Source organism: Lepidothrix coronata, unplaced genomic scaffold (genome assembly GCF_001604755.1).
Source record: "Lepidothrix coronata isolate B3197 unplaced genomic scaffold, Lepidothrix_coronata-1.0 Scaffold175, whole genome shotgun sequence".
NCBI classification, from domain to species: domain Eukaryota; kingdom Metazoa; phylum Chordata; class Aves; order Passeriformes; family Pipridae; genus Lepidothrix; species Lepidothrix coronata.
Genome location: NW_016690355.1, coordinates 189,985 through 215,088, shown reverse-complemented (window position 1 = coordinate 215,088; position 25,104 = coordinate 189,985). Strand labels below are relative to the sequence as shown.

The 25,104-nt window shown below is 39.5% G+C and overlaps 1 protein-coding gene across 4 annotated transcripts in view; it reads right to left on the bottom strand.

Moving 5' to 3' along the window:
• THSD7B (thrombospondin type 1 domain containing 7B) overlaps positions 1-25,104 on the bottom strand; it is a 316,304-nt gene that overhangs the window by 117,811 nt on the left and 173,389 nt on the right. For all 4 annotated transcript variants that reach the window (XM_017830217.1, XM_017830220.1, XM_017830218.1 and 1 more), the window contains 3 exons: positions 24,349-24,464; positions 17,938-18,070; positions 16,839-16,942 (listed from right to left, as the gene is read on the bottom strand). In XM_017830217.1, coding sequence (XP_017685706.1) covers positions 16,839-16,942; positions 17,938-18,070; positions 24,349-24,464 — 353 coding nt within the window. The remainder of the gene's footprint in view (positions 1-16,838; positions 16,943-17,937; positions 18,071-24,348; positions 24,465-25,104) is intronic.

The window sequence follows — 25,104 nt, the reverse complement described above, 5'->3', positions numbered from 1 at the left end:
TAAGGAAGAAGAGGATCCTTGGAAGCAACTTTGATTTTTATTTTACTGGCTCTTCACCTAACATCAGCAGATCTCATTGATGTGTATTAAAAAAAAAATGGGGTAAGAGGGAATTGAACAAGAGCCATGTTTGAAAATAATTTTGCCCACAGTTCAAAATGACCCAGCAGTGAAAAGGATGAAACACAGAAAAATAACAAAGAATCTGAAGGAGAATTGTAGCCTGAGAGGCTGGGAGTGTCCAGCAGTCCCTCACAACTCCAAGCACACCTCTTTCCTTAGGAAGGCCCTCAGGCTCCTAACTCCTGTCATTTCTGAAAAGTTGTGTGATCTGACATCTATAAATAGATAGATGGATAGATAGATAGATAGATAGATGGATGAATGTTATAATTTACTGCTATTCCTGATTTTTTTTAGTTTTTTTTTAAGTGCAGAGTTAAATCCATATAGGTTAAGATACTTTCTCAAGAAAGACTCACTAAGAACAGTTTTTAAAAGTCAAGAAAACTTCTTATCATTTTGTTTCTATAAAATGCAAAAGAACACACTGTAGATTTAGATCACCATATCAGTACTTCTGATTTACTCACCTTTTCAACACAAAGACAGGCAATTCCCTTATATAACTTTATTCCAAAGCTGTGACCTTGACTTCTACCAAAAGTTCAATTGCATGGATATTGTTTTTGAGGCAGGATGAAGGAAGAAAGGAATTCTCACAGATAAGATTATGAACTGTCAAATGCAGCTTAAGAAATACAACTGTTTCAAACAGGTGATCTGATTTAATATGGGCTGACCGTCAACTCAAAAATTATGACTGGGTCATTACATAGCACACTGACTACAAAGCTTGCATTACTTATTTGTTTGCCTCATAAAGCATTAGGTGTGTGAACCAAAGACATCTTCAAAGCCTTCCATGTAAGGATCAAAAGTACCAAAATAATATTAAATTAACTACCACATACTGAAGGTGTATGGTTAACAACATACACGAAATTGGACTTTTTCAAAAGGTAAAGAAGAAAGTATTGAAAACTACTATTGGTAAAGTTACCAATTACAACAAGATAAAAAAAAATGGGTGTTCTCTAGTTTTTGAAAATAATAAAGAAATGCATAAAATGGCTATTTTAACTATTAACCCACTGGCCTAGGTAATCATACAACTGTAAAAACACAGTAAAGCTTAAAAAAACTACCCCAAACCACAGTGTTATCTCCTGTGATGAGAATTGTGTACCTATATAAAAAAGAAAATATTATTTTTTTTCTCTACTCAATAAATGCAGTAAGGTTTTTCTAATAAAAAGGGAAAAAAAAGATGAGTTGCCAATACTGATGTGTCTGCTATCAATAAATGAGAAGTCTTGATGAGACAACAATCTTTTCCAATACGATAAACACAAAATAAAACCCCCTGAGAATCATATGGTGCTTTGCACAGATTCTTGGATTCTACATTGTCCAATATAACAGAAGCTCACTTCACATTGCCATATAAAATTATTCCAGAAAAAATAAGTGTACATTGGAGCGTACATGGGCTACATTTAAGTTAAAAGATGCAAGATTGACAGTTCTCTCCAAAATAAAGAATGAGTAAAGATTGTGAAGAAGAGAGGAAATGCTTAACTCTAATGTTTCAAATGCTTATCTACCTTTCTATCATATATGTTTAAAATGAAGTTTAATACACTTTCCATTATGGTGACAGTGGGACTCTTCAGTAACCACCTCAAACAAACACGTTATATGGAATCACCTTCAAAAATCAAATTATTCTTTATCAACACAAAGTCTGCTACACCCACAAAAACACTGAACAAATAGCAAAAAACAGACAGCCGCTGCAAGTATTAAACAATTATTTTTAGAGTAATTTACATAAGGAAATGAAGAAATGGGACCTGATTTTTGTCCCCTACAAGTCAGCTGCCCAATGTACCTACACCATGTGAGGCTGTGCCCAATGAGGCACCCAGATCCCTCTCCCAAGTCATGACAGCTCCTCCATCATCTTCTTATCATACTTCAGTTTAGACAACTAAGGTTTCACAATAAGGATATACTTACTCACCAAAGCCTTAAAATCAGACTGAAAATGTTCACACAGTTATCACAATAACATATATTTTTTATTGAAACCACATTGTAGCCAATATTTAACAGATTAATTCAAATGACTGGAATAGTAACATAAAAGGGGTGCAGCTCTTCTGAAAGAACACATAAATGCTAGGTGACATTTTTTATTTTATCTACAAATTACACGTCTTTTCCATCTCTGGAATAGTCTACAAAGAACAACTGGTAAAATCTGGTCTGTCAGGGTGGAGACAGAGTAAACTCCAGTCAGATAGAGCAAAAGCCATAAGGAGGAACCAATGGAGAACAGCTGGGACAGACAGATAGATTAATACATTCATATAAATATATCTGCATTAAAGCTAACTAAGGTGTCCTGGAAGGCTGGGCTGGTAGGGAAAAGAAAATGGAAGAAGGGTGCAGTTCAGAAAAAAAAGAGAAATGTTCTCCTATCAGGGAATGGGCACAACCATGGTGGGGATAAGCTGGAGTAGGAGAGATCAGCTAAGCTCAGTCAAAAGCTTAGCCCTCAAACACTGTCCTCAAACAAAAAACAAGGTGAAAATTAGGTCAGGTTCCTAAGGATTAGCAGAAGGCTGCAGCACAAGCATGCAAAATCAGAACTAGAAACAGGCATTAAAGGCAACAAAGGATCCTCCTGCAAATGTGGTAAAAATCAGGCACTGTCCCCTCTCCTACCCACTTTCTCAAAAACTGGCCCAAGCTGCACCACCCTTCACCGAGAGGGTCAGCTGCAGTCCCAGGAGCGTCTTTCCTTTCAGGGAAAGGGCTATCAGGGATAAGCTGGCTATTTCAAATGTCTGTCCTAATGAATTCCAGCTCTAGCAAACTGATCTTGATGTGCCAGAAGTGAGCATCAGCTTATTTTTGATTTGCACAAAGATACTGGGACAAATCATCATTTAGCAGAGATAACTATTTAAAAAAAAAAAAAAGGATAGAAGTTAAATACATCAACTTTCTTTCTGTAATAGATTGATGGACACAGGGGAAGAAAATTAAGAACAGTAGCCTCATTTTAGAATAGCTTGTTTCCTCGAGGACAAAAATCCTAAAAATGCTCAGCACCGTGAATCCTAAAAGACTTTCCTAATAATTAAATTATATTGCATCAAAAAACACATGCCTCCAGCAGTTTGATTTGGATGTGTGCGCTCTAAACATGAGCAACTGGGTGAGCAAAGATTGGGTGGAGATGACATAAAAACATATAGTATGCTTAGCACTAAAGAAAACCCCTGAAATTGAATAGAGCCTTTTGCTTCATGATAATCTCTAGGACTGATTCACCACTGTTTTATTACTGACTTTCGTTATTGTATCTGAATACAATTTGATTTTATGAGATCTTAAATATTACCTTTATAAACATTTCATGGGATGTTGACTCTCTATCTGCAAATTGCTTATTTGCTTATTGTATCTGCTCATTGATGCCACTGCAATAGCTTATTTTTGCATTAACTTCTTTGTCGAGTCTAGTTTATCTTCTGAGAAAACCCTGAGATGAAATTTTTAATAAGAAATCCTTAAAAAAAGATATAACTGTAAGTGGTAAAGACATTTTCCCTTATAGTGTTCTGTTTGCCACATAATTCAATCGGGGAGTTTATGCCAGTAACTGTGAGATTTCAAGAAAGTACTTTGTTTATCATTTAATCAATATGATTTGAGCAACCCAGAAAGATTTTTAAACAGTAAACCAAATTCTGCACACTCCTCCTGCAACTTTACCCAAGGTTCAGACTTTTGCTCAATAAATGCTCTCCACATTCCATTTCTTTTGCTTCCACCATTCTGACTGGGCAAACTCAACACCAACAGAAACCTGTGGCTGAACTCCATCTATACAACACATATTAATTGGTTTGCAAGCAATGGAAGCAGATGATGACTGCACTGGGAGAAAATATAGCAGGTTCATTAGGCTCTCCTCATCAACCTACTCGACAGGTTAGTGCTAATTGACAGCTGTACTCAAATACTCATCACTTTTTCCACTGCAAACCTGAACATTTACATTCCACAAAGCATATAATCAAATTTTACTCAAGTAAAGCCCAAGAATTAAGTGTATTTAACTTCTGATAACACATCAGATGATTATTTCACTCACAGGAAACATGTAATACCTGCAAAACCACAGAACCAACTGCAAATTGCTAATAAGTTTCATTATTATTAAGTTTGCCCCTTGGAAACACTAGCAATTAGGGTCAAATGAAATTCCATAATCCTTCTAAATTCCTTTCCTGGTTACTTGCAATATTTACATTTACCTGTGAAACTGAGCTCACTAGGAAAGACAGGCATCTTTGAAAGGCTTCAGATAAGACAATTTGAGCAAACACATTTTGCCCTGTTTCTCATCAAAGCACTTAATATTGGAAAGTTTATGCTTTCATTCCGGATTTGCAGAGTATTAACATTTAAATAAGCTTAAACGAAGGGCCAGATACATGATCTAAAAACAAAAATGAATAAAAAGCAGCCATCTTCCTATAAATGCTACAATTAATCACCATGATGAACAGAGAGAAAGCAATCCATCTCGCCACACCATAGAGCTGATGTAGCTTTTCTTTTCATACACCACAGAAGTTAATTATTATGAGCAGATGTGCTTAGATTACATGAAAATTTATACCCCATGAAAGTAGGTATTGAAGATATCTATTTATTTTAAAACACAAATTCGTCCCTGTTTGTTTGGAGGTTTGTTCACGTGCAACTACATCAGTAATGTAGCCCTCACAAAACCCATCCATCTCACAGGCAGTGCTTTTTATGTGCTCCACTAACCAAACATTTCAAAGTGGTCCTGGAAAAGCACCTGCTGGTCAAAGCAACTTCTTACAAACAGGGTGCTTCTGATTTGTCCCACAGATTCCCCAGTGCCCCCCAAACAAGGCCTGCTGTGATCACATCGTGTGTTCTGGGGGTTAAAATGTGACAGAACAGCTGAATCCCCCAAACTCTCCGAAGAGTTCACGTCTGCACGGAGCTGCTCAGTTCTGCAGGCCAATTTCTGCTTGATTTTCTTAGATATTGTTAATAAGACCTATTATTAAGATGCCCTCCCAGAGCACAAGGGAAAAAAACAGGCCTGCAGCGGAGGCTCGTGGTCAGCGAGGGCAGTGGCTGTGGAAGCCCCGTATTCCAAGCACACAGCAGAGTCTGGGAGCGCTGCCCTGGCACGTCCCACATCCCCCGAGGACGTGCTGATCTCCTTCACCCTGAATTAAACGGATGCTGAAGTAGATGGCCTTCGACAAGCCTATTACATTTTAATAGGTCTGTTAGAATCCCTCGCGCTGCCTGCCTCGAGTTCAGGCGCTTCCGTTGCCTACGCAAAGACCAGAGTAAAAAACAAAGATGCAGAAAGTTAATATCCAAAAGACAGTAGGAAAGACATAACTCGGAGAAATTTGAGTTACCCTGGGGCACATCACAAAAAAACCAAATATATGATTGCAGGGCTGAAACTTCAGTGAACTGTCAAAAAGAAACGATAGCACTGACCGGAATTGATCAGAAAAGCGGTAAAAAGTAACATTTGCTACAAGGCTTCACATTCACGATCCAAATTCGACATTACAAAATACCCTACTTCGGGAAAACTCTGTCAAATATCAGAATATATTATTCCAAACTTTCCTTATTTCACAAAGCCAATATCAGCAATCCTTTAATAAATGATGCACGCACCTGGTAAACCCAGCGGCTGCCAGCAAAAAAATTGACTTTAGAAAAATCTTTGTTAGAAGGTGACATTTTTTTCATTACTATCTAGTGCCATCAAGGTATAGAGATGGCTTTTTCTTGTGTAGTAATTTTATTCCAGGGGAATTCCAATTTTTTGGATGAAGTTTCACTTGATTTATTATAAATAAAGAAGACAGAATCTTCTCTTGAGTCTTTTCAGAAGTAAATAAATGACAATACTGTTAAGGAGAAAGTGCAGAAGGGGTGTTTCCAACAGGAAAAATGCTTGGAAGTATTACAACCACGATCACCAGACTTGTTTCAGAGTATTTTTAGTATTTCTGAACATATTTAGAAACAGTGCCAACAGAAAAGAGCACCACCGGGCACCCAAAGCAAATGTAATATTGACCGGTTCACAGTCACCTGCTGTATTCTCACAAGTGCAAGCACTTCATAAGCATCCCTGTCACTTCCAGTTATTCTACTGTCACTTTAGTGCACCTGTCTGAAAGAAAGATGCTGGGAATTTTGAAAGACAGTTTGAGTCAAGGTTACTCATTCATTCTGAAATTGAAATCTCATGTCTAAAACCTCTACCGGAGACATAAAGGGATTGAAGCAACATTAATATACAAATTCAGAGTCAACGAACATGACACTAGGACTCCTTTTGCACCTTTGTGGCATGTCTCATTTAAAAAAGAATCTTGTGCTTCAAGATTTACAGTAAGCCATACTGATGAGCTCTGCCATTTAGGATGCTAATATTCATGTTGAGTATTACTTCCCAATTATTGAAAGAAACCTGACTCAATAATTTCCAGTAATTTCTAACTAATGCAGAATAAGGGAAAATGCAAACTGCAACTTTTATCAAGCTCCTCTGAAGGAAATTGTCCAGACAAGCCAAACCTTAGCAGTCCGACAATAAACAATACATGCTATAAATCAAACTTTGCATTCCTTTCAACATCTCTATTTTCCTTTCACCAGCAGTTGGGTTTGTTTGTCGGTTGGTTTTTCTGTTTGTTGTTTTTGTAGGGTTTTTTTGTTTGTTCATTTGCATTTGTTGATTTTCTGGGGGAGAGGTGGGGAAAGGGGGCGTCCAAACAAATGACGGAGTCCTTTAATATTTCATTGATTTAAGCAGGATCAGCATTTCAACACAGAATTGTCCATTTCTCAAACTAAATCCCTTTGGTACTACAGTAGTGTAAGAATAAATGACCAGTCTTCATCCTTCCAGTTAATGAGATCATTATGGACAAGAGAGAGGTTATTTGGGTAAAGACTGTGAAAGTAACATATCTAATGTTCTCCTGACAACTAATACTATAAAAGCTTTTTAATAAACTTGCTTATTTTTGGTCATGCTTCAAGCTTTCCCATTTAAAATGTCTATTTGAAGAAAAGTTCTCCTTAAGGCCATTTTCCAGGGAACCTGGATCTTATCCTGCTCAGCTCAGATGAATTTTTAACAATTTCCCTATGAACCACAGCGGCTTTGGCATGAATTGTCTTTGGAGTTGTAAACAGCACAACTGTGACAAGGAGGAAATTAAAATTTTATAAAAGCAAAAGTAGATCTAAATCAGTACTGAATGGGCCTCCCTGCACACAAAGAGGTGCACAAGAGGGATGTGAAAGTGTTATATAAAATAGCAAACAAAAAAGGAGACCAACCAGGACACAAATGTCTCAAGAACAAAGGATGATTCAATTAAATTGAAAATCATCAAGAAACTAAAATAGTTTACTCACTGCAGGGTTAACCCATTGAACTGAGGTATGCCAGACATATACAGGGGTAAACAGATTAGAAAGAACATGAAAAAGTCAGATATTTTTACAGCTAGTTACAGTGACAGTTACAGGAGCTCATAAAAAATATTAAGGACTAGAAACCCTTGTGTTTCAGGCTCCAAGTGAACCAAACACGGAGTTTTAGGATGAGGTGGCTCCTGTGTTTCTGATAAAGAGCACACAAGGCTGTGTGATCAGGTCTGCTTACAACCCACTCATGGCCACAGGAGAGATTCTGTTACAGTCTGTAACATCCTCTGCACAAACCATGGCGTGTGACCACCCAGGCCTACAGTTCACATAATATAAATTTCTCAAGATTTGTATTAAAAATCTGAATCAACTGCTCATAACTAGGATTTTAAATCACTGGAAGTTGGTGGTAAAAACAAGTCATAATTGGAAGGGCCTGTCTCCAGTTTGAGGGAGAGATTGCTCTTCATTATGTCTCTCATTACGCCTTTCATCCTCCTCAGTCACAGCACGGTTTGGTTCTCCTTGGACCTCTTTCATCTACTATACTCTGTTTAATGACAGTCCATCATTTAAAAAAGGACCCCAAAAATTACTTTCGCCAACGATAGTTGCTTAGATCATACAGACTACACACTAGATAAAAGAAATCTTGGGAGGACCAAAGAGAGTTGAACTTAATCAGAGGGATGAAAGACAAAATGAAAATCTATCTACGCTTACATTTAAAAAGGAGTTTCCTTCAGATAAGATGATCTCAACTCTCTCTCTGTACCTGTTAAATATGGTGTGAGTACTGTCAGATCCTGTGGGACTTTTATGATTGAGATGCTCCAGCAATTCCTGTAAATGGTACACATTTGGATGGTGCTGTCTTTGACTTTGAGGTGACCGGGCCACTTCCTATTGATCTGAAACCTTCTTTCCCCCCTTCTTCCCTTTTTCCTCCTAATCAAGACAAAAATACATAACGTGGAAAGCTTTGATGTTCCTCTGCTTTACTTCTCATTATTTTGATCTTTTAACAATCCCTCCATTGGTACAAGCCATGCATTTTCAGTGTTCCTGCCTTCTGGCTTCTACTTGATTAAGGTTTTTTATTTTCCCCCAGAAAACAAATGCTGTGTGTGGTATTAAGATGCTGATATTTGTTTTGTTTATCAGATAAGAACAGCATGTTGTTAAGCTAGAGAGCCTTCTTACTGCCTTCTTCAGAGTGGAATATACTGTCCTGGTTTTGAAGGAAATCAAATATATGTAATTTATCTGATGCAGTCTTCATCATCTTTATTTTACGGGAAGTCTACAGATCATTGAGTTGCCTTTGGATAAAATGCTGCACTGTAGATTGCTGTCAGGACAAATTCTCTGAGAGTCTCCTCAATTTTTATGTTGCTGGCATAAGGCTACAGTGACAGAAATGACTTGGAGTCTCTCTTGCTATTAGTTAGTGTCTATGAAGTAATGTCATGCCAATTCTCCTACCACCTATGAAATACTCTTAGAGCAGCTCTATCTGGGGTGGAAGCGGGACAGACCTAGGCTGAAATATAGTTTTAAGCATCCTGTGATGCCTGTTGACATCCTCCATTAAAAACAGGAGGGCAGTCCACCATCACTCTTCTGTGAACAACCTGTCACTGGAAAATCAGTATCAATCTTTCTTCCCCCTGTCTTATCAACTAACATCCAAAGAAAGAAAAATTGGTCTACGGGAACATATTACCTGGAGATCAGTGGGATGTAGTACTATATGAGGATGAATTTCCATGCTCCAAAGCAGTGCCCAGCTGCAGACTCCAGCCATACACAGATTTACATACACACTTCTGCTACAGCACCAGGTTTTAAGAAATTGGCCCAGGATGACTTCTACACAAGCAGGTGATTTTATTTCTCATACATTAAACTGAAGGAATATCAAAGGCAGCCAAAATGGTCAGAGAGATTGATCCATCACATCTCACACAGCCTCATCTGTCCCTTCCCCTCCCCTTCCCTCCTGCTCCTGGTCAATTCTAATGTTAAAAAACACACTTAATCCCATGGAAAATCTGTCTGGATGAGGATATCTTCCTCATGTCACTGGTGCAGGGAAGGCTAAGAATGCATACATGACATTAGCATTACATTTTTGTCTACCCCTCCTTAATTTTTCCTTGTTTTCCCCTTTGTGAAACACTTTCACACATTTTTGCATGAAACCAATCTACTATCAAATCTACAGTTAAACCCAGGCTTTGGGAAGTAAAGATCAAAGTCTATAGGTGAACTGATAAACACTATCCAGACTCATGTAATCACACATCCATACTGCAGTGATCAATCTCTCCAACTCCTGTGTGCAGATATACAGAGCTCACCAAGAATGAAGATTAGTTTTAAATGCAAAATCAAGGGTAAAGTTTCATTAAGTTCGAGAGATTTTAATTTGTTCACTGCTATTCACCAGAGGTAGGCTCCTAAATACCTTATTTCTTTCTGTTAATGAAATTTGGGTGTTTTGCAAAAAGGTTCCCAATCTATTCTAAATCTATTGGCAAAACAGGAATTGGAATTACCCAAGAGAAAGTTTTGGTGCTTTTATTTGATCTTAATTGTTTGTCATTACTTACAGTGGCAGAAGGTGTTATGGAACAAAAAGTAAAAGGGAGGATTACCTGTTAAACATATTCTATTTTAGGAAACAGAAGAATAAATTTCAGGAACTTGGAGATGAGAAGAAAAACATAAGTAATACATGATTTTATGATGGGTGCTTTTTTACAACAGTATAATGCCTCTCACACATAGTCCATAATTCCAGATTTTCCTTTACAGTACTGTCGCCCACTTTCTACAGTGCAAGTGCTCCACATTTTTTTCTTTGATGAAAAGTTCACTTTTCTGATTTCAGAGCATGCTCAAATTTATCCAACACATATTTTTGGTCTGCCTTTCAAAGCACTCATGACTTGCAATTACCCAGGTGTGTTACAGATGTGTTCTCTAGTTTATCATCCACACTGTTAGTGGAAACACTGAAGACAGTCCAGAGCACATGTGCCCTGTGGGAAGCCATCTGAAACAGCCTTCCTGGTTGACAGCAAATAATGATAACAGAGCTTGGAATGGGTTTTTTCAAAAAGTTGCACAACCTCACCCTGCATTTCTCTAGGTCATACTTTCTTATTGCACATGGGAGACCATCATGTGGGACCAGAGTCAATGCCTTCCTGAAGTCAAGAGAATATTATCTGTGCTGCTTTCCACTTCCCTTATTGCCTGACCTCCAGTCCACTGCCTCATCAGGGAAAGAAATCAGATTATCAAAAACCAGTAATGGTAAATCAATTTTGGTTTAGTTGTTTCTTACCATCTTGCTACTCTCCATGTTTATAAGCTAAAAACTGCATTATCAGCGACAGGAGGGTAACAACACAGATAAACACTTCTTTTATGAATTTGCATTAAGATGCAGAGTGACTACATCCCTAAAGCACTGGTGAAGCCCAGGCAGACATGGCTGATAAAGAGGACAAGGCTCTTCATCCCACAAAGGCAGGTTCCCCCTGAACCTCAATTCCATCCTGGACAAACTGTTTCACAAATGTATAACAAACAAGATCAGCTCCTGTCTTTACCCTGGTAATTATTCTTCCCCTCAATCATTTGCTCCCAATGCTGTCAGGCAGGTGTCTTCCAGACCATGACTCTGGCTGGGACCACTCAAGTTCAGCTCGCTGTGCTCCATTTGTGTTACCTTAGACTGGTACCACCAGGAAAAACACTGACAAACCTCATGAACCCCCAGCATCACCCAGAATAAGGCTCAAGGTGCCATTGTCCTCCCAGGCAAAGTTAATATTGGAGGGAGCTGCTGCTGACAGGTGAGCTGCTGTCAGCTGGACAGATTTATACACAGGACTGCACTGCAGAGCACTGCTCAGAAAATATCACCCCAGAACTGAAGCAGGCAAGTCTTCGCCACGTTTACAATCATAAATGTGTTCCTTGCAAAGTTTAAGTTATCACATTGCCTTTAGACCGTAAATTATCACAGGATTCTAATATGTACCTCCTGAAATTGGTAATTCTCTGCAAAAGCATTCTGCAATTCAAATTATAATGAATACATCTGTTAATTTAGCTAATCAGCAGTTATACTAACTACCTGCAAAAGAGGGAATAAGAACTGTTGGATTATGAGCAAAAAAATAGGTAACACTGATGCTTTTTTGATGGTACAACTCATTATAAATAGGTTACCATAAAATAATTGCAGGAGAAACAACAGCAGTGTATATGGCCATTACTGATTGATAATACACAAGATAATACAGCTAAGGGATGCCTGTTTGAAATATTTTTGTAGATGCAATATTAAGAGCCTATATCTAAACTCATCCTTTCATCTTGCTTGATATGGATGCATTAACTTAGGCACTATTAAGTTTGTGATCACAGTATTGCCTATATTTCATGCAACATTTTACTGGAACTATCACTCCATTTAGATACACTCAGAAAACTTATGCAGCAGTTTGTTACCATTTTTTTCTCATGATGACAAGTTCTTGGTCTGAATCTCAGTCTAAAACCAGTCTTGTCTGCAATATCCCTATAGCTATCAGAAAGCTCCGGAGTAAGAGACAGAAACCTGCAATGAAGGAGACAAGAATCTTAAATTGCTCGAGGCCGGTGCTGCCTGCATTCCACTTTTTCCCTGTCAATTCATGCATCAACTTTTCAACTGAAACAGGTTATATTTAACACCAACCATCTTAGCTAAGTCCAGCTAAGTCCACGTGGTGTGAATTCACAACACAGTTAAAGAAGCAAATACATCATACGTGATCTGATATTAGAGCACATCAGAAATATGCTACTGAGATGCCCAATGGGGCTGTCCAGGGATGATCCACCCCATGACCTCTGGTGAGCCAAGGGCAGTGCCCTTCTCCAAAGCAGAGGAGTAGTTTCTCATTACTGCATTCGTGGGTCTGTAGCTGTTTTCCTGTACACAAATCAATAAATTATCTCTAAAAATATCTAATGCTCTGTGTCACAGCGTTTCTGTATTCTTGCAATGGGGAGCTACAGCTCTGAGATGGACCTACTGTCTCATTAACAGGGGGAAATATGGTCGAGTCCCCCAGATGAATCAAAGCAAAGTGGCAGGAACAGAAGAAATAAGGCATGACATGTTCTATTGCTGCAGCTTCTGGAAAGTAACTACTCTTTCCATAATCACGTTGTCAGTGTATTTCCAAGACTAGTTTTTAAAGCAGAGCCTCATTAGACCAGTCTGGACTTTAATACACGTCTATTTACTTTATCAATGGCGTTTGAAGCAGCCTTCAAAGACACTTCCTTAAAACCGGCTTTCCATCCACTAATTAAACCTTAACAATCCCTTGTAATGAGTAACACATTTTTTTCCTAAAAATGTGTATGTCTAAGGTGGCTGCTCATGTCAGCACTGAAAGGAGAGGTCAGTTCTGAAGGATCCTCCATCACAAACATCTCAGAACAGTAAAGTCACTGAAGGGCACCTAAAGCAGAAACAATTCTCATGAAATCATAGAATGGTTTGGGTTGGAAGGGACCTTGAAGATTATCTCGTTTTGATCTCCCTGCCATGGGCAGGGACACCTTCCACTATCCCAGGTTGCTCAAAGACCCATCCAACTGGGCCTTGAACACTTCCAGGGATGGGGCAGGCACAATTTTTCTAGGCAATCTGTGCCAGTGCGTCATCATCCTCACAGTAAAGAATTGCTTCCTAATCTCTAATCTAAACCTGCCCTCTGTCAGTTTAAAGTCATTCTCCTTGGCCCTATCCCATACCCTTGTCCAAAGTCCCTCTTCAGCTCTCTTGGAGTCCCTTTAGGTACTGGAAGGGAGTGTAAGGTCTCCCCAAAGCCTTCTCTCCTCCAGGCTGAACAACCTCAACTCTCTCAGGCTGTCTCCATAGCAGACGTGCTCCAGCTTTCTGAGCATCAATGTGGTTTCCTCTGGACCTGCTCCAACAGATCAACATCCTTCTTATGTTAAGGACCCCAGAGCTGGATGCAGTACTCCAGGTGGGGTCTCATCAGAGTGGAGTAGAGGGGGAGGATCACCTCCCTTGACATGCTGCCCACGCTGCTTTGGATGCAGTCCAGGACATGGTTGGATTTCTGGCCTGCAAACGCACATGGCTGGGTCATATTGACTTTGTCATCAACCAACATCCCCAAGTCCTTCTCCCCGGAGCTACTCTCAATCTATTCTCCACTCAGGCTGTACCTGTACTTGGGACTGCTCCCACCCATGTGCAGGACCTTTCCTCACAGTCTTGTCACCCTCTAGTAAATTAGTCCCTTGTCAGGAAAATGACAGCTATACAGCAGTAGAAAAGTTTGTAAAGCTTTTCATTTACTTTTAGAAATGTTGTCTACTGTCAAGCAACAGTAACATCCCCACCCTGTTTTACTCGAGTGTCCTATCTCAGGGGCGTTTTCCAAATCACACCTCAATTAAGTTTAAATAACAACTATATTCATTATTTCTAAAGGCTCCTTTTCTCTTTCCTGTATGACTGTTTTCTGAGTAAGTTAGTCCACTGAAGCTGGTATAAAAAATGAAAGGCTATTGTAATTAGTGTAATATCTTTCCAAGATGAAACCATAAAAAAATGCAGCTTCAGACAGCTGTCATCTCTTTGGCCATTCCTCTTATTATTCACAGACAAATTCTGATATCTTCTGCATATTACACAGTACATCTACATGCAATTTCAGTGAAAGCACTCATGGAACAAGATCTGTAAGTATCTATCTCAGAATTTAGCTGAGAGAAAGGATGGAGCTTAAATGTCATTTCAGACCTAATTTGCCCTCAGCAGAGTCATTGTTCTAAATAGGTACACATAAACACACTCTGTTTTTCTTTAGAAATAATTTCTATGAATTCAATGTCCTTATATAATTGGTTGGATATGACAGTCACTGAAAACTAAAATCCTCTTTTTTACATGACAGTCAGGGTATGGACAGAAAAAAGAAATCTAAAAATGGATGCTCCAAGGAACAGCCAGACTGATTATCTTCAGTGGTAAAAGGGTAATTGCTGTTACATGGTAAAAAAGAAACTAAGCTAATTCATATGAATGCTCTTTGGAGAAGGAGCACTTACTGGCTAAAGACACTGGCACATTATGTAAGCCAGCTACTGTGTGGAGTGGTGATGATACCTCAAATGCAAGCTCGTTTGCAGGATGCCTGAATATTGCAGGAAAGCATCTGTTCTAACACCTGAGGTTCTTCCACTGATGGCACAGATTCCCCTGGAAAAACCCACAGACTGACAGAATCATACAGGGCAATTTAGAATGGAAAGGACCTCTGAAGATCCAATGCCTGCTCTAAGCAGGACACACCTCAAAGTTAGAAAACGCTGCTCAAGACCTTATTCAGTTGAGTTTCCAGTATCTCCAAGGAATCTAGAGTCCCTCCAGGCAACCTTTCCCTCCAGCCTACAACTGTTATCCTCTGTTATTTCACTGTGCACCTCTGGGAAGTGTGGCTCCACCTTCCCTGTGAAATCCACACTAGCACTTCTCCAGGCTGAACAAGTCCAAATCCCCACTCTCACCTCACATGTTATTTCAAAAATACCTCGGAAGACCCCCCCCCCTTCATGGTGAAGAATGAGAGGATCAGAAGTCCTCCACTGTCGAGGTTTACAAGCTGAAGAGACCCTGCAAGGCACATAACAAACACCTCCCTTGGCTGCTCCCTGACATTTCCCAGCACCTCCTCACGCACACGAGCTGCTCCTGAGGAGCTCAAGTAGCAAGGCAGCTTTATCAAAGTTTCCCTTACTTAACACTTCTACAGATAAAATACAGAATTGCTGAAAATCCAGCAGCTTCTTTTTCAGACACAATATGGTCAGTTGGCAACTCGGTTTCAGCTGCCCCCTCCATGGAGATCACTTCCCTTGTTCATACAAAACATCTTTAAAAACCTTCTTCCATGGGATTCATCTGAGAACTCATTTTTCTGAGACCCCACTCATCTTCAATAATACCTAGCAGACTGCATGTAATTATGAAAACCAAAGCTGTTACAAAAGCCACGGTTAATTACAAAAAGTGAACGTGGCACTGAAACAACTTTTGCTTAAACCTACCAAGGTATGAGATGTTTTTCATGATTACACCAGAACAGCACATAGCCTATGTAATTATTGGAGGGCACTCCACAGAGTTAAAATAAGTGCGATATTCTTCTCTTATACTTCTAATTCTGTCACAGTAACATTAATACAAAGTTCATGCACCTACTAGAGCATAAAGATTACCATACCTTCACACAGAGGCTGAGGAATACGATTTACAGATTTGAAAACCTTGTGGAAAGGTCTGTGGTCAAAACCTAGTTAAAGATATTTACTCATTTGAGTTTTAGTTTAAAACACATTTCTTCTTTCAGATACATCCCACATACTGTCAGAACTTTTCTTTCGTTTCCTTTGTTTCCAGATTATATAAGAAATTCACTTCATCTTTAAAGAATAGCTTCTACCTTTGTGAAGGAGTAAATTATTATGTCAAGTTTCCTCAGCATACCTGTATAGCAATTTTTTTTTCAATAAAAATAACCTTTTGTTAAAGGTTTCATTAGAATTCCCAGGAGACTGATAACAGCCACATCTCCAGCCATCTGCAGGCACCACTACAGACTCTGATCACATACTTGGAACAGTGACATTCTTCTCAACAATTCTGTTCAGACAATAGGATCACTGTAATTTTTAAGTGCTTAATTACGCCAAGGGCAGGAGCCCAAAGCATTTACCCATGCTGAACTTCTCCAACAGTCTTAATGAAAATCAGGCCTCAGGCAAGTCATTAGTAGAATTTAAAATCATGGGGAAATTATCCTTTCCATTTTTAGCACCATGAATGGATTACTTCATAGAGGCCTATAGATAATTCTTTTAAAGCCCACATGCTTCAGTTTTAGGCAGAAGAGCATGTTAGTGAAGGTCCTTGAACATCAAGCATAAATCTCCTCCTATACTTCAACAAACTATCGTGTTAGTGGTATTTTAATGCCTAGCACAGAAAAACTGTACAATGGATCCACACTCTTATTTTATAAAGTAGTTCAGTAAGTTTCCAAATTATCTACTGTAAAAGAGCAAAGACCCTACTTAAATGCCACACTCCAGCACCATAAATACTCAGAGGCTGGATGGAGGAAGCTCACCCCGTGACTGCAAACCATGTCCACACGCCTCAGTCTGTCCTGGCACACCCTGTCTCACTGAGTCTGGCACCAGCACACAGGGACTCCAGCGGTGGGTCTTCCACCTGCAACAGGAAAAGGTGAACAGGTAAGTGGCTAAAACTAGAAAACATGTCCAGGCAAAAAACCTCAGTTACTAATGATGATTTGCTACAGAGACTTAAGGAAAAACAAGTTTAAAAGCTGCAATTCCTCTTGAAATAAGCCTTCCAGAAAGCCACATCCTCCTCCGACAACATTCCCCTTTCTCATTTTTGCAGGGCATGGTTCAAAGTTACACAAAATACACAGAAAGTATCTCCAGTGGGCTTTGCAATCAGGCTCTCCTCCTGCCAGCCTGTTCTCATGCAACTGATGGTGTTCCCAGCCTGCTTCCTGTGCTTGTACATGTGCCAGCCAAGAACACCAGGAAGCAGCTTTCCATGGCACGGCGGAGTGGTGTGAACCTGCCTGGCAGCACCTCCAGCTCCCCGCTCCACTCCCAGACCATCTCCTATGGGATGTGTGGGCTGGAGATTTATATGCAAAGGTACAATGCTTCTCTATTTACTAATATTGCATAATAACAGATGGGCCACAGAATTTTAATGAGGAGAGGTGAGTAATTGCCCTATTGTACTGTTTGTCTAATCAGTATTTTTTTAAGTGCATATTATTCACTGGTGTGAGAGGACCAGGGGAAAAGAAGAGTTTCTGCAATAAGCATACAATCATGATTAAGGCAGTTCAGGGCTTGTGGTCCCAAAACAGCTCCCATTTATTTTTAGATACAGTGAGGGGGGAGTTGCCAGTAACAGCTTCCTTACACACATCGTACCCTGAGGTTGCCATTTTTAGGAGTTGTGTCTATTGCTGTTTGTTCTGATGATGTCAGATCTGCTGAAATCCCCAGTTTGAACTCTACTTGTATACATTTTGCAAGGCACATTATTTGTTTTAACTCTGCATTTTCCAGTATTGCGTTATTTTCTGGTGAAAATTGTGCAGCACAATGGCACAAAAGTCATTTCTGGAGAAGTGGACACCCATCAGAGGCTGGATCCAAACTTATAGTTTTTACCTGTACACTGGACAGATGGGAATATCTTCACATTCTCTTTCCTCATACAGGGTGTCTGGGCATGCCTGTCCCCCATTGGCAGAATCCTGGACGATAATCCTGTACCGAGACTGCTTAACTGCAGTGGCATTGCCTGTAAAACAAACAAAAAAGTTGCCTTCCAGACACAGATGGCACCCCAAGTTAGTGATCTAGCTGACTTGGTTATAAACATGCTTTGTGTTCCATTTATATTTTGAAATTGCAAGCACTCTGGCTCTACCCAAGCAGGGAAGGAATGGTACATTGGATCAAAAGCTACCTTTACTTGCTTTAAAGCTACCAGGAGTTCAGCAGAACAGCACATGAAAGGTTGATAAATCAACAGCCTAAGAGATGCATAAAAAAATGTCTATTTAACAGAACATCAAATCAAAGAAGAAAATAAATAAATAAGAAAATGAATACTTTAACAGGAGAAAAGAATAAAACTCAAAGAAACAAACTGTCCTAATGGATTTTTTTCTGAAAACACATCTTTGTGGTCTCAGGCTGCTAACAGTAACCCATCTTTATGGCTCTAGAAATTACAGATGATAACTTCCTGATAGGGAAACCATTGCAACCAAGAGAGGCTAATTCTCTGCTCAACCCGAGTTGATGCAAGATCAATCCATCTAGAAACACAGTTCACAAAATCCACAGAACAGAATGTGACAGGAAAGACAAGGACAAGGCTCATCTGTGTATCTCTACAGCCAAACCAAACACAATCCTTGGCTGTGTAGGTGGTAAGTACAAACTGAGAGCTGTTTTAACCACTGTCTGTGGCATTAGTACTTCTTTGGGTACCGTATTCATACTTCAAAAACAGATGCCAGAAAACTAAAAAAGTATCTCAGCAGAACTCCATAAAGGATGCCACACCAGGTAAACATCTTGAAATAGTGGACTTCATCAGATTTGTCCAAAAGAGGAAAGCAGTGTGCCAATTAGCCCATCATAAGCATTACTTTTCCAGCTCAGGATAAGGGCAAAGCTGCAGCAGCAAGACTACAATGCATTACAGTAGAAGGAAAACTTAGAAAAAGTCACACAATGAACACAAAGTACGAGTCCAATAAAAATGCTGGCTTTAAATGAAAGCCTCCACTGGCACATGTGCCAACACTGTGAGATCACTGCAAAGGAACTTTGGGCCTGCCTTGAGGCTGCTCACCATGGCTGCTGCCCTAGGACAGGATAAGCACATCCAGAGTGATCCCTCTCCTGCTTCTTTCACAACCACTACCTGAGGCAGCTCTACGGCTTCCTACAGTCTCCTTTCAGATGCCTGATTCAGTGCCTGTAAAGCCTCACAAAGAGCCTTTTCTTAAAATCTAGCCCAAGTCATCACTCCTGTAAATTAAGCTAAACTTGTTTTATCTTCTGTCCACTGCATGAAAGAAACAGTTTATCCCTGTCACCTGATGCACAACCTTCATGAAATTGCAAGGGCTTGTATCTACTCTTAAGTCTTCCACTCTCTAAACTAACCAAACACAGTTCTTCATAAGTCCTTCTCAATTACCTCTCACTGCTCTCTTTCTTTCAACACTGTGCCCAAGGAATCCCAACTGTAGCCTCACCAGGGCAAAGCACAGTGACACCTTTGGTGTGTCACAAACAACTTCACTGTGAGTTTGACGGGTCCAGGATGAGTTTTAGCATTTCAAATTGTTGACTTTCAGGCATTTTGTAGTCCATTGTATCTCCAAAGGTGCCTGAGGCAGTAGTGATGTTTTCACTTCCCATTCTGTCTTTGTGCAATCAGTTTTTACTTCCCAAGCCACATTTTGAGAATTTTCTCAATTATTCCAATATAACTCAAAATATTGTCTACTATGTTTGCTACCTCTTTCAGCTCTGCACCATCTACTGGTGTTATTATTCAAGCACACAAGCTGTTAAGACAAATATCACAGGGAATTGGGGCCAGGAGGACTCAGCTCATGTTCCAGTTTGATCCCAAACAGAGGACATCTATCAGCTAACTGACTGAAAGCAGCTTTGCAGAGGACATGGGAGTCCTGATGGACAAGGTGACCATGAGGCAGCAATGTGCCCTTGCAGCAAAGAAGAGCCACAGCATCCTGGGTTGTATTAGGAAGAGAATCATCCATGAGGGAGGTGATCCTTCCCCTCTGCTCAGCCCTGGTGAGAAACTGGGTGCTGCACCCAGTTCTGGGCTCCCCAGCAGCAAAAAGATATGGGCACGTTGGAGCGAGTCCAGTGAGCAGCCACAGAGATTGTTTAGGGACTGAAGCATCTGACACACAAGAGATCAGGAAAGCTGGGACTCTTCAGCCTGGAAAGACAGCTCACAGGATTTTATCAATGTGTATCAATAAGCAGACAGGAAAGGAGACAGAGACAGACTGTTTTCACAGTGATATCCACTGCAAGATTTTTCAAGCAGCTGAGTACCCATTTAAGAGAGATTTAATTCAAGGCACCATTCCTCAGTTTCCTGATAAAAGTTTAATGTGTTAAAATCTACCACTTCCCTTAATTAGAGCAGCTACACTGTCAAAAAAAAAAAAAGATTAAATTTATTGGGCACAATTTGTTCTCAATAAATCCCTATTGGCCAGGTTATTTGAATCTGATTCTTTAAATGTTTATATCTTGAATAATAACTTGTTCTCGTGGCTTTTCACATAATGAAGTGAGGAAGAGTAATCTACAGTTTTCTTGACCTTTCTTTTTGAGGAGGTGGGGGTGAGAGAGAGAGTGTTGGGTTTGGTTTGTCTTGGTACTACTGAAATTTAGTTAATTCCTTAAGACTTAACAGTTTCTCACCCAGAAGACAGACACTAAATGCTCTGGCATTACTTTATTTCTTCCTTCTTATTCACACAGCCCCACTGACACAGGAATATGTACTCAGGGGAAGTTCTTACTCTTTAGTCCATTCTTCTCCTGGCTGCAGACAAGAAACAACAGCAGCAATTGCACATTTCCCTTGTTGTGTTTCCCTCATTTCTCAGAAAGTCATGGACATATATTTCATTCAGTTTCCCTTTACTACTAATCCCTTTATGTAATTCTTGTTATCTAATATCCACTAGCTTAATTTGCATTCTCAATTTCTTCTTTCTAATCTTTGTGAAACAATTTGACAATCCAAAAGGAAACAAGATTGTGAACAACTCCAATGATAAGATAAGAAAGGGCTTCTCTAGCTGTGTGTGACGGTTTCTCTTTATTTTTTGAAGTCTGAACTTGCAAGTCATATACACACGTCTCACTCTCCTGTGCTACTGGCTTGCTCTTAGCACAGTTTAAGGATAGAAATTACAGTCCAGTAGGGCTTCAGTTCTTTGTAGAGGCTTTCTTGGCAGCTTCCAGATCTTCTGTACTCCTGCCTGCATAGAAAATGTTCCCAAGAGGTACAGCTACCAATCCTTGCAGTTTGTTGAAGTCTGTCTTTTTTTTTTTTAATGTCTTGCTGATATTGCCATCCTTCCCTCTAAGAATCATGAACTCTATCACTTTGTGACGATTTTCATTCAAATTATCTACCACCATTAGAATCTTAGCCATTTCCTTCCTATTAATCAGCACCAAATCTAAATGAGCTTCCCACAGTAATTTTCTCCACCTCGAGAAACTAAATTATCCTCAACATTTATTGCACGTTACTCAAACCCCATTTTCAAAATTGAATTTCCTCACTGGCTTTTCTATAGTGTTCCTCACAAATGTTAATGAGCATAATTTTTATATTTCATTTAGAATTGCTATAGCCTGATTTTTCCAGAGTATTAGCATAGTGTAGGACTGTCCTTATACGGCTGAGCTTCAGTTGATTTTCAGCATGGCTATGACTGTTTGCCCTCCTAAAAAAAGAAAGTCAAGCCTCAAGATCTCTAGGACCATCTTAACTTCTATGTCCTTGACTCTGCAACTCAGATAATGCTGTTTGAGAATTTCAAGGGTGCCTTCTCCACCTCCCTCTGCCATCAGCCTCCATTCTCCTCCCTTTCACGCAGAGCCATTCAACTCCTTTTACCAATCCATTCTTCTCATTCCTCCCTGGATCTTGCATCTCTCATTCCTCTGTGTTTCACTCCTGCCCAGTGCTCAGAGAGGTGCACGACCATTCTCAGGGGAGGGACAAAATCCTTGTTCACTCCTGTAACATGTGCTATATCTGCTCCAGCTTCTACAGGAAACATCCAGCTCCAGACTCTGCTCCTGACCACATGGAAAGGCAGGGTCTGGTCAGCACAAGGCTCTGCACACACAAATATGGACAGATTTTCACAGGATTCTGAGAATTTAGTCACTAACATCAGAACTCTCTCCACTACTTCTGTACAGATAAGAGCTTTTGAAGGGGTGAGACTTTGACCAACTCTGGTTGAGTGTTTGTTTATGAGGACTGAAATGGCAGATTGTGGACTGTCTGACACAAGGCAGAAGTTATTGGAATTTCTTATCATGGCACACCATGCATTTTATCCACTTTTACCCCATCTCATTTCAAATCTGATTTAAGGCATGGGGAAAGAAATAGGACAGTTACTACTCAACATTTCATGTAAGCTTGCTTAGAGAATTAAGCAACTGTGAAATTTCTAACCTTCCTCCTGGAGAACCAATGCTCAGAAGAGGAGAGGTACTTATAGGTACCATCTATTTTCAGGAGGAAGATGAAAAACATTATTTATTGTTAGTTTTTTGCTTTTCTTGTTAATCTCTCTGTTTTAAATCTGTGCTGACAGACCAGAGAGCACCTCATCCATGCTGAAAGCAGTTACCTCTCCAGGCCACCTTTGCCACCCTAAAGCAGACGACAGAGGAAAATCTACATGCTGCTCATTCAGAGCAACTCATACTCTGAAGCCACCCTATTGATTCTTTGATTGTTGTTTCGATCCATCCTCAAAGACCCATTAAAACAGATAACATTATAGGAGACTGCAGTAGACAGTTGTCACCTTTAAGTATCTGAAATGGCAGAGAATCAATAACTTGCAACAACCTCCCTATTCCTGCCTCCCCAACAGGTGCTTGGATGCAATGGCACTTCTTTGGTGAATTATGCTGTCCGTCCATCTGTTGCTGCCCTGAGTTCATTGCTGTCTCCTCTTCTGAGGTAGGGGAGAATCTTTTGCCAGAAGACAGACGGTTGTCTGATGACATTTAAATGTAGGGAAAATGTCAGCTTTTTTATTGTTAGATAGTAAAATGGGATGTATTTTCTCAGATAAACTACAAACAGCTCAACTGGTAAAGTTCTGTGTAAACCTGATTTAGTGATTACATGTTTGTCTAAGTTCTAATCTTATGCTGGTACACAATTAATTTTAAATCTGCCAGGCAATACCTGTTCCTGCTTGATCTGCTTAGTAATTCACCATCTGTATATTGCTTTCATTAAATACAACTTTTCTATAAAAAAAAAACAACACCCCTCACAACTCACGTATGTATAGTGGCTTTGAAATTTCATTATCGTGCTGAGGTTTTAATTGTGTGATGCAAATTAAAAAAAAAAAAAATCTTGCAAGGCAGCCATATCAGTAACAGATTTAGCAAAAAGCAAACTCCCCATCTAAGAAGTTTTAATTTAGAATTATATTAAAATGATAACGCTGCCAAGGAGGTTAAATAATTAATTTCGTCTCATTTTAATTGTAGACTATTATTTAATAAACAAAGTAATTTACCAGGTAATTTATTCAACTTCTTCATAGGCAGCTCATTTAAAGTCTAAAAATAAATTGCTAATTAAAACAGGATTCACTGTTTTAGAAAGCAACTCATTTTCCTGTAAAATCTAACAAGGACTATGCTACAGCATCCACTGAGAATCTCTGAAGGGCAAGGAAACTACCAACAATAATGAAATATTCTGATAACTGAGAAGACTTTCATCTGAACAATTAATGAAACACATAAATTTGTCAAAGAACCCAACACTAGATCATTATAAAGAAACCTTGCTGAACATTTCTTGTCCCAGCCAACTAGATCAAAGAAATTTAAGGTCCTTGAAAAACCACAAAGCACAGGAGTTACTTGCACAACCTTGCACATACACCTAGGTTGGTCAAGAGAAAAACACCTCATATAATGAAGCAATTCCATGCATAGTCATATAACACTGGGACCTTGGAGTCCTGACTTTGAAGGCAGAAACCCAGAAGGAATTTATTCCAGGCAGAGAGAACCTACATCTCCAAATCTGTTCATGAGGGTCCCACTTGTACAAGATCAGCGTCAACTCAAAGTCAACCGAAGACCTCAAGTCCAAAACTCATGCACATGAATGCCCTAAAAATTATTAGACTGGTGTGAACGACTGGTGTGAACTACAACTACCACATGTTTCTAGGCCAATTCTCTAATTTTTCCCCAAATGTTGGCCTCTTAAAGGCTTACCAGGCTGACATGCTGTTGGGCAGGGAGTCCACTCACTGAAAGGTGTAACAACACAGTCCTTCTTGCAGGGGAGGACACACGGCCGCACGGCCTCAGGTCGGATGGACTCCGGACATCTACTGATCCGAACGCAAAGACAAAACGTAATAAAAAATTAAAACTATGGAGAAAGACCTTCTTCTCAAGATTTTCACAGGGCATAGTAAGCATAGTGCCATGCCAAAGATATCCCTCCTGGTCACAGCACAACTCATTTTTCTTCTCCTTTGCTCTCACATAGCAATTTAGTACATTTCAAGGGTGGAAAAAAAAAATAAATGTTTTAAAAATTGTGGAGCTCAGCTCGATGACTACAGGACAAAGGTAGCTTTGTCTACGACAACAAAAACACAAAGCTCACTGGAGCAAAACAGACATATTTATTACCAAAGAAACTGAGTAGTTATGTTTATAAAGTAACCTTCTTTTAGCACAACATGCAACAGCTTTCAAACTACTTGCAACTGGCTCTAAGGACTGATGTGATATTCCTTCACTCTCAAACCCTAGGAAACACAAAAATAGCTTCAAGTGATCTTTAATTGAGGCCTTGATTGTTATGTTAAAAGTTGTACAACACAGTACAGTAAGAAGAGCTCTGTGAATTTCTTCATTTTTAACTCTTAAATGAAAAACGTCACACATATTTTAATAAAAATTTCAGACACAGTTAATACATAAATTAATTATATTAATTAGTTCATATATAAAAACTCA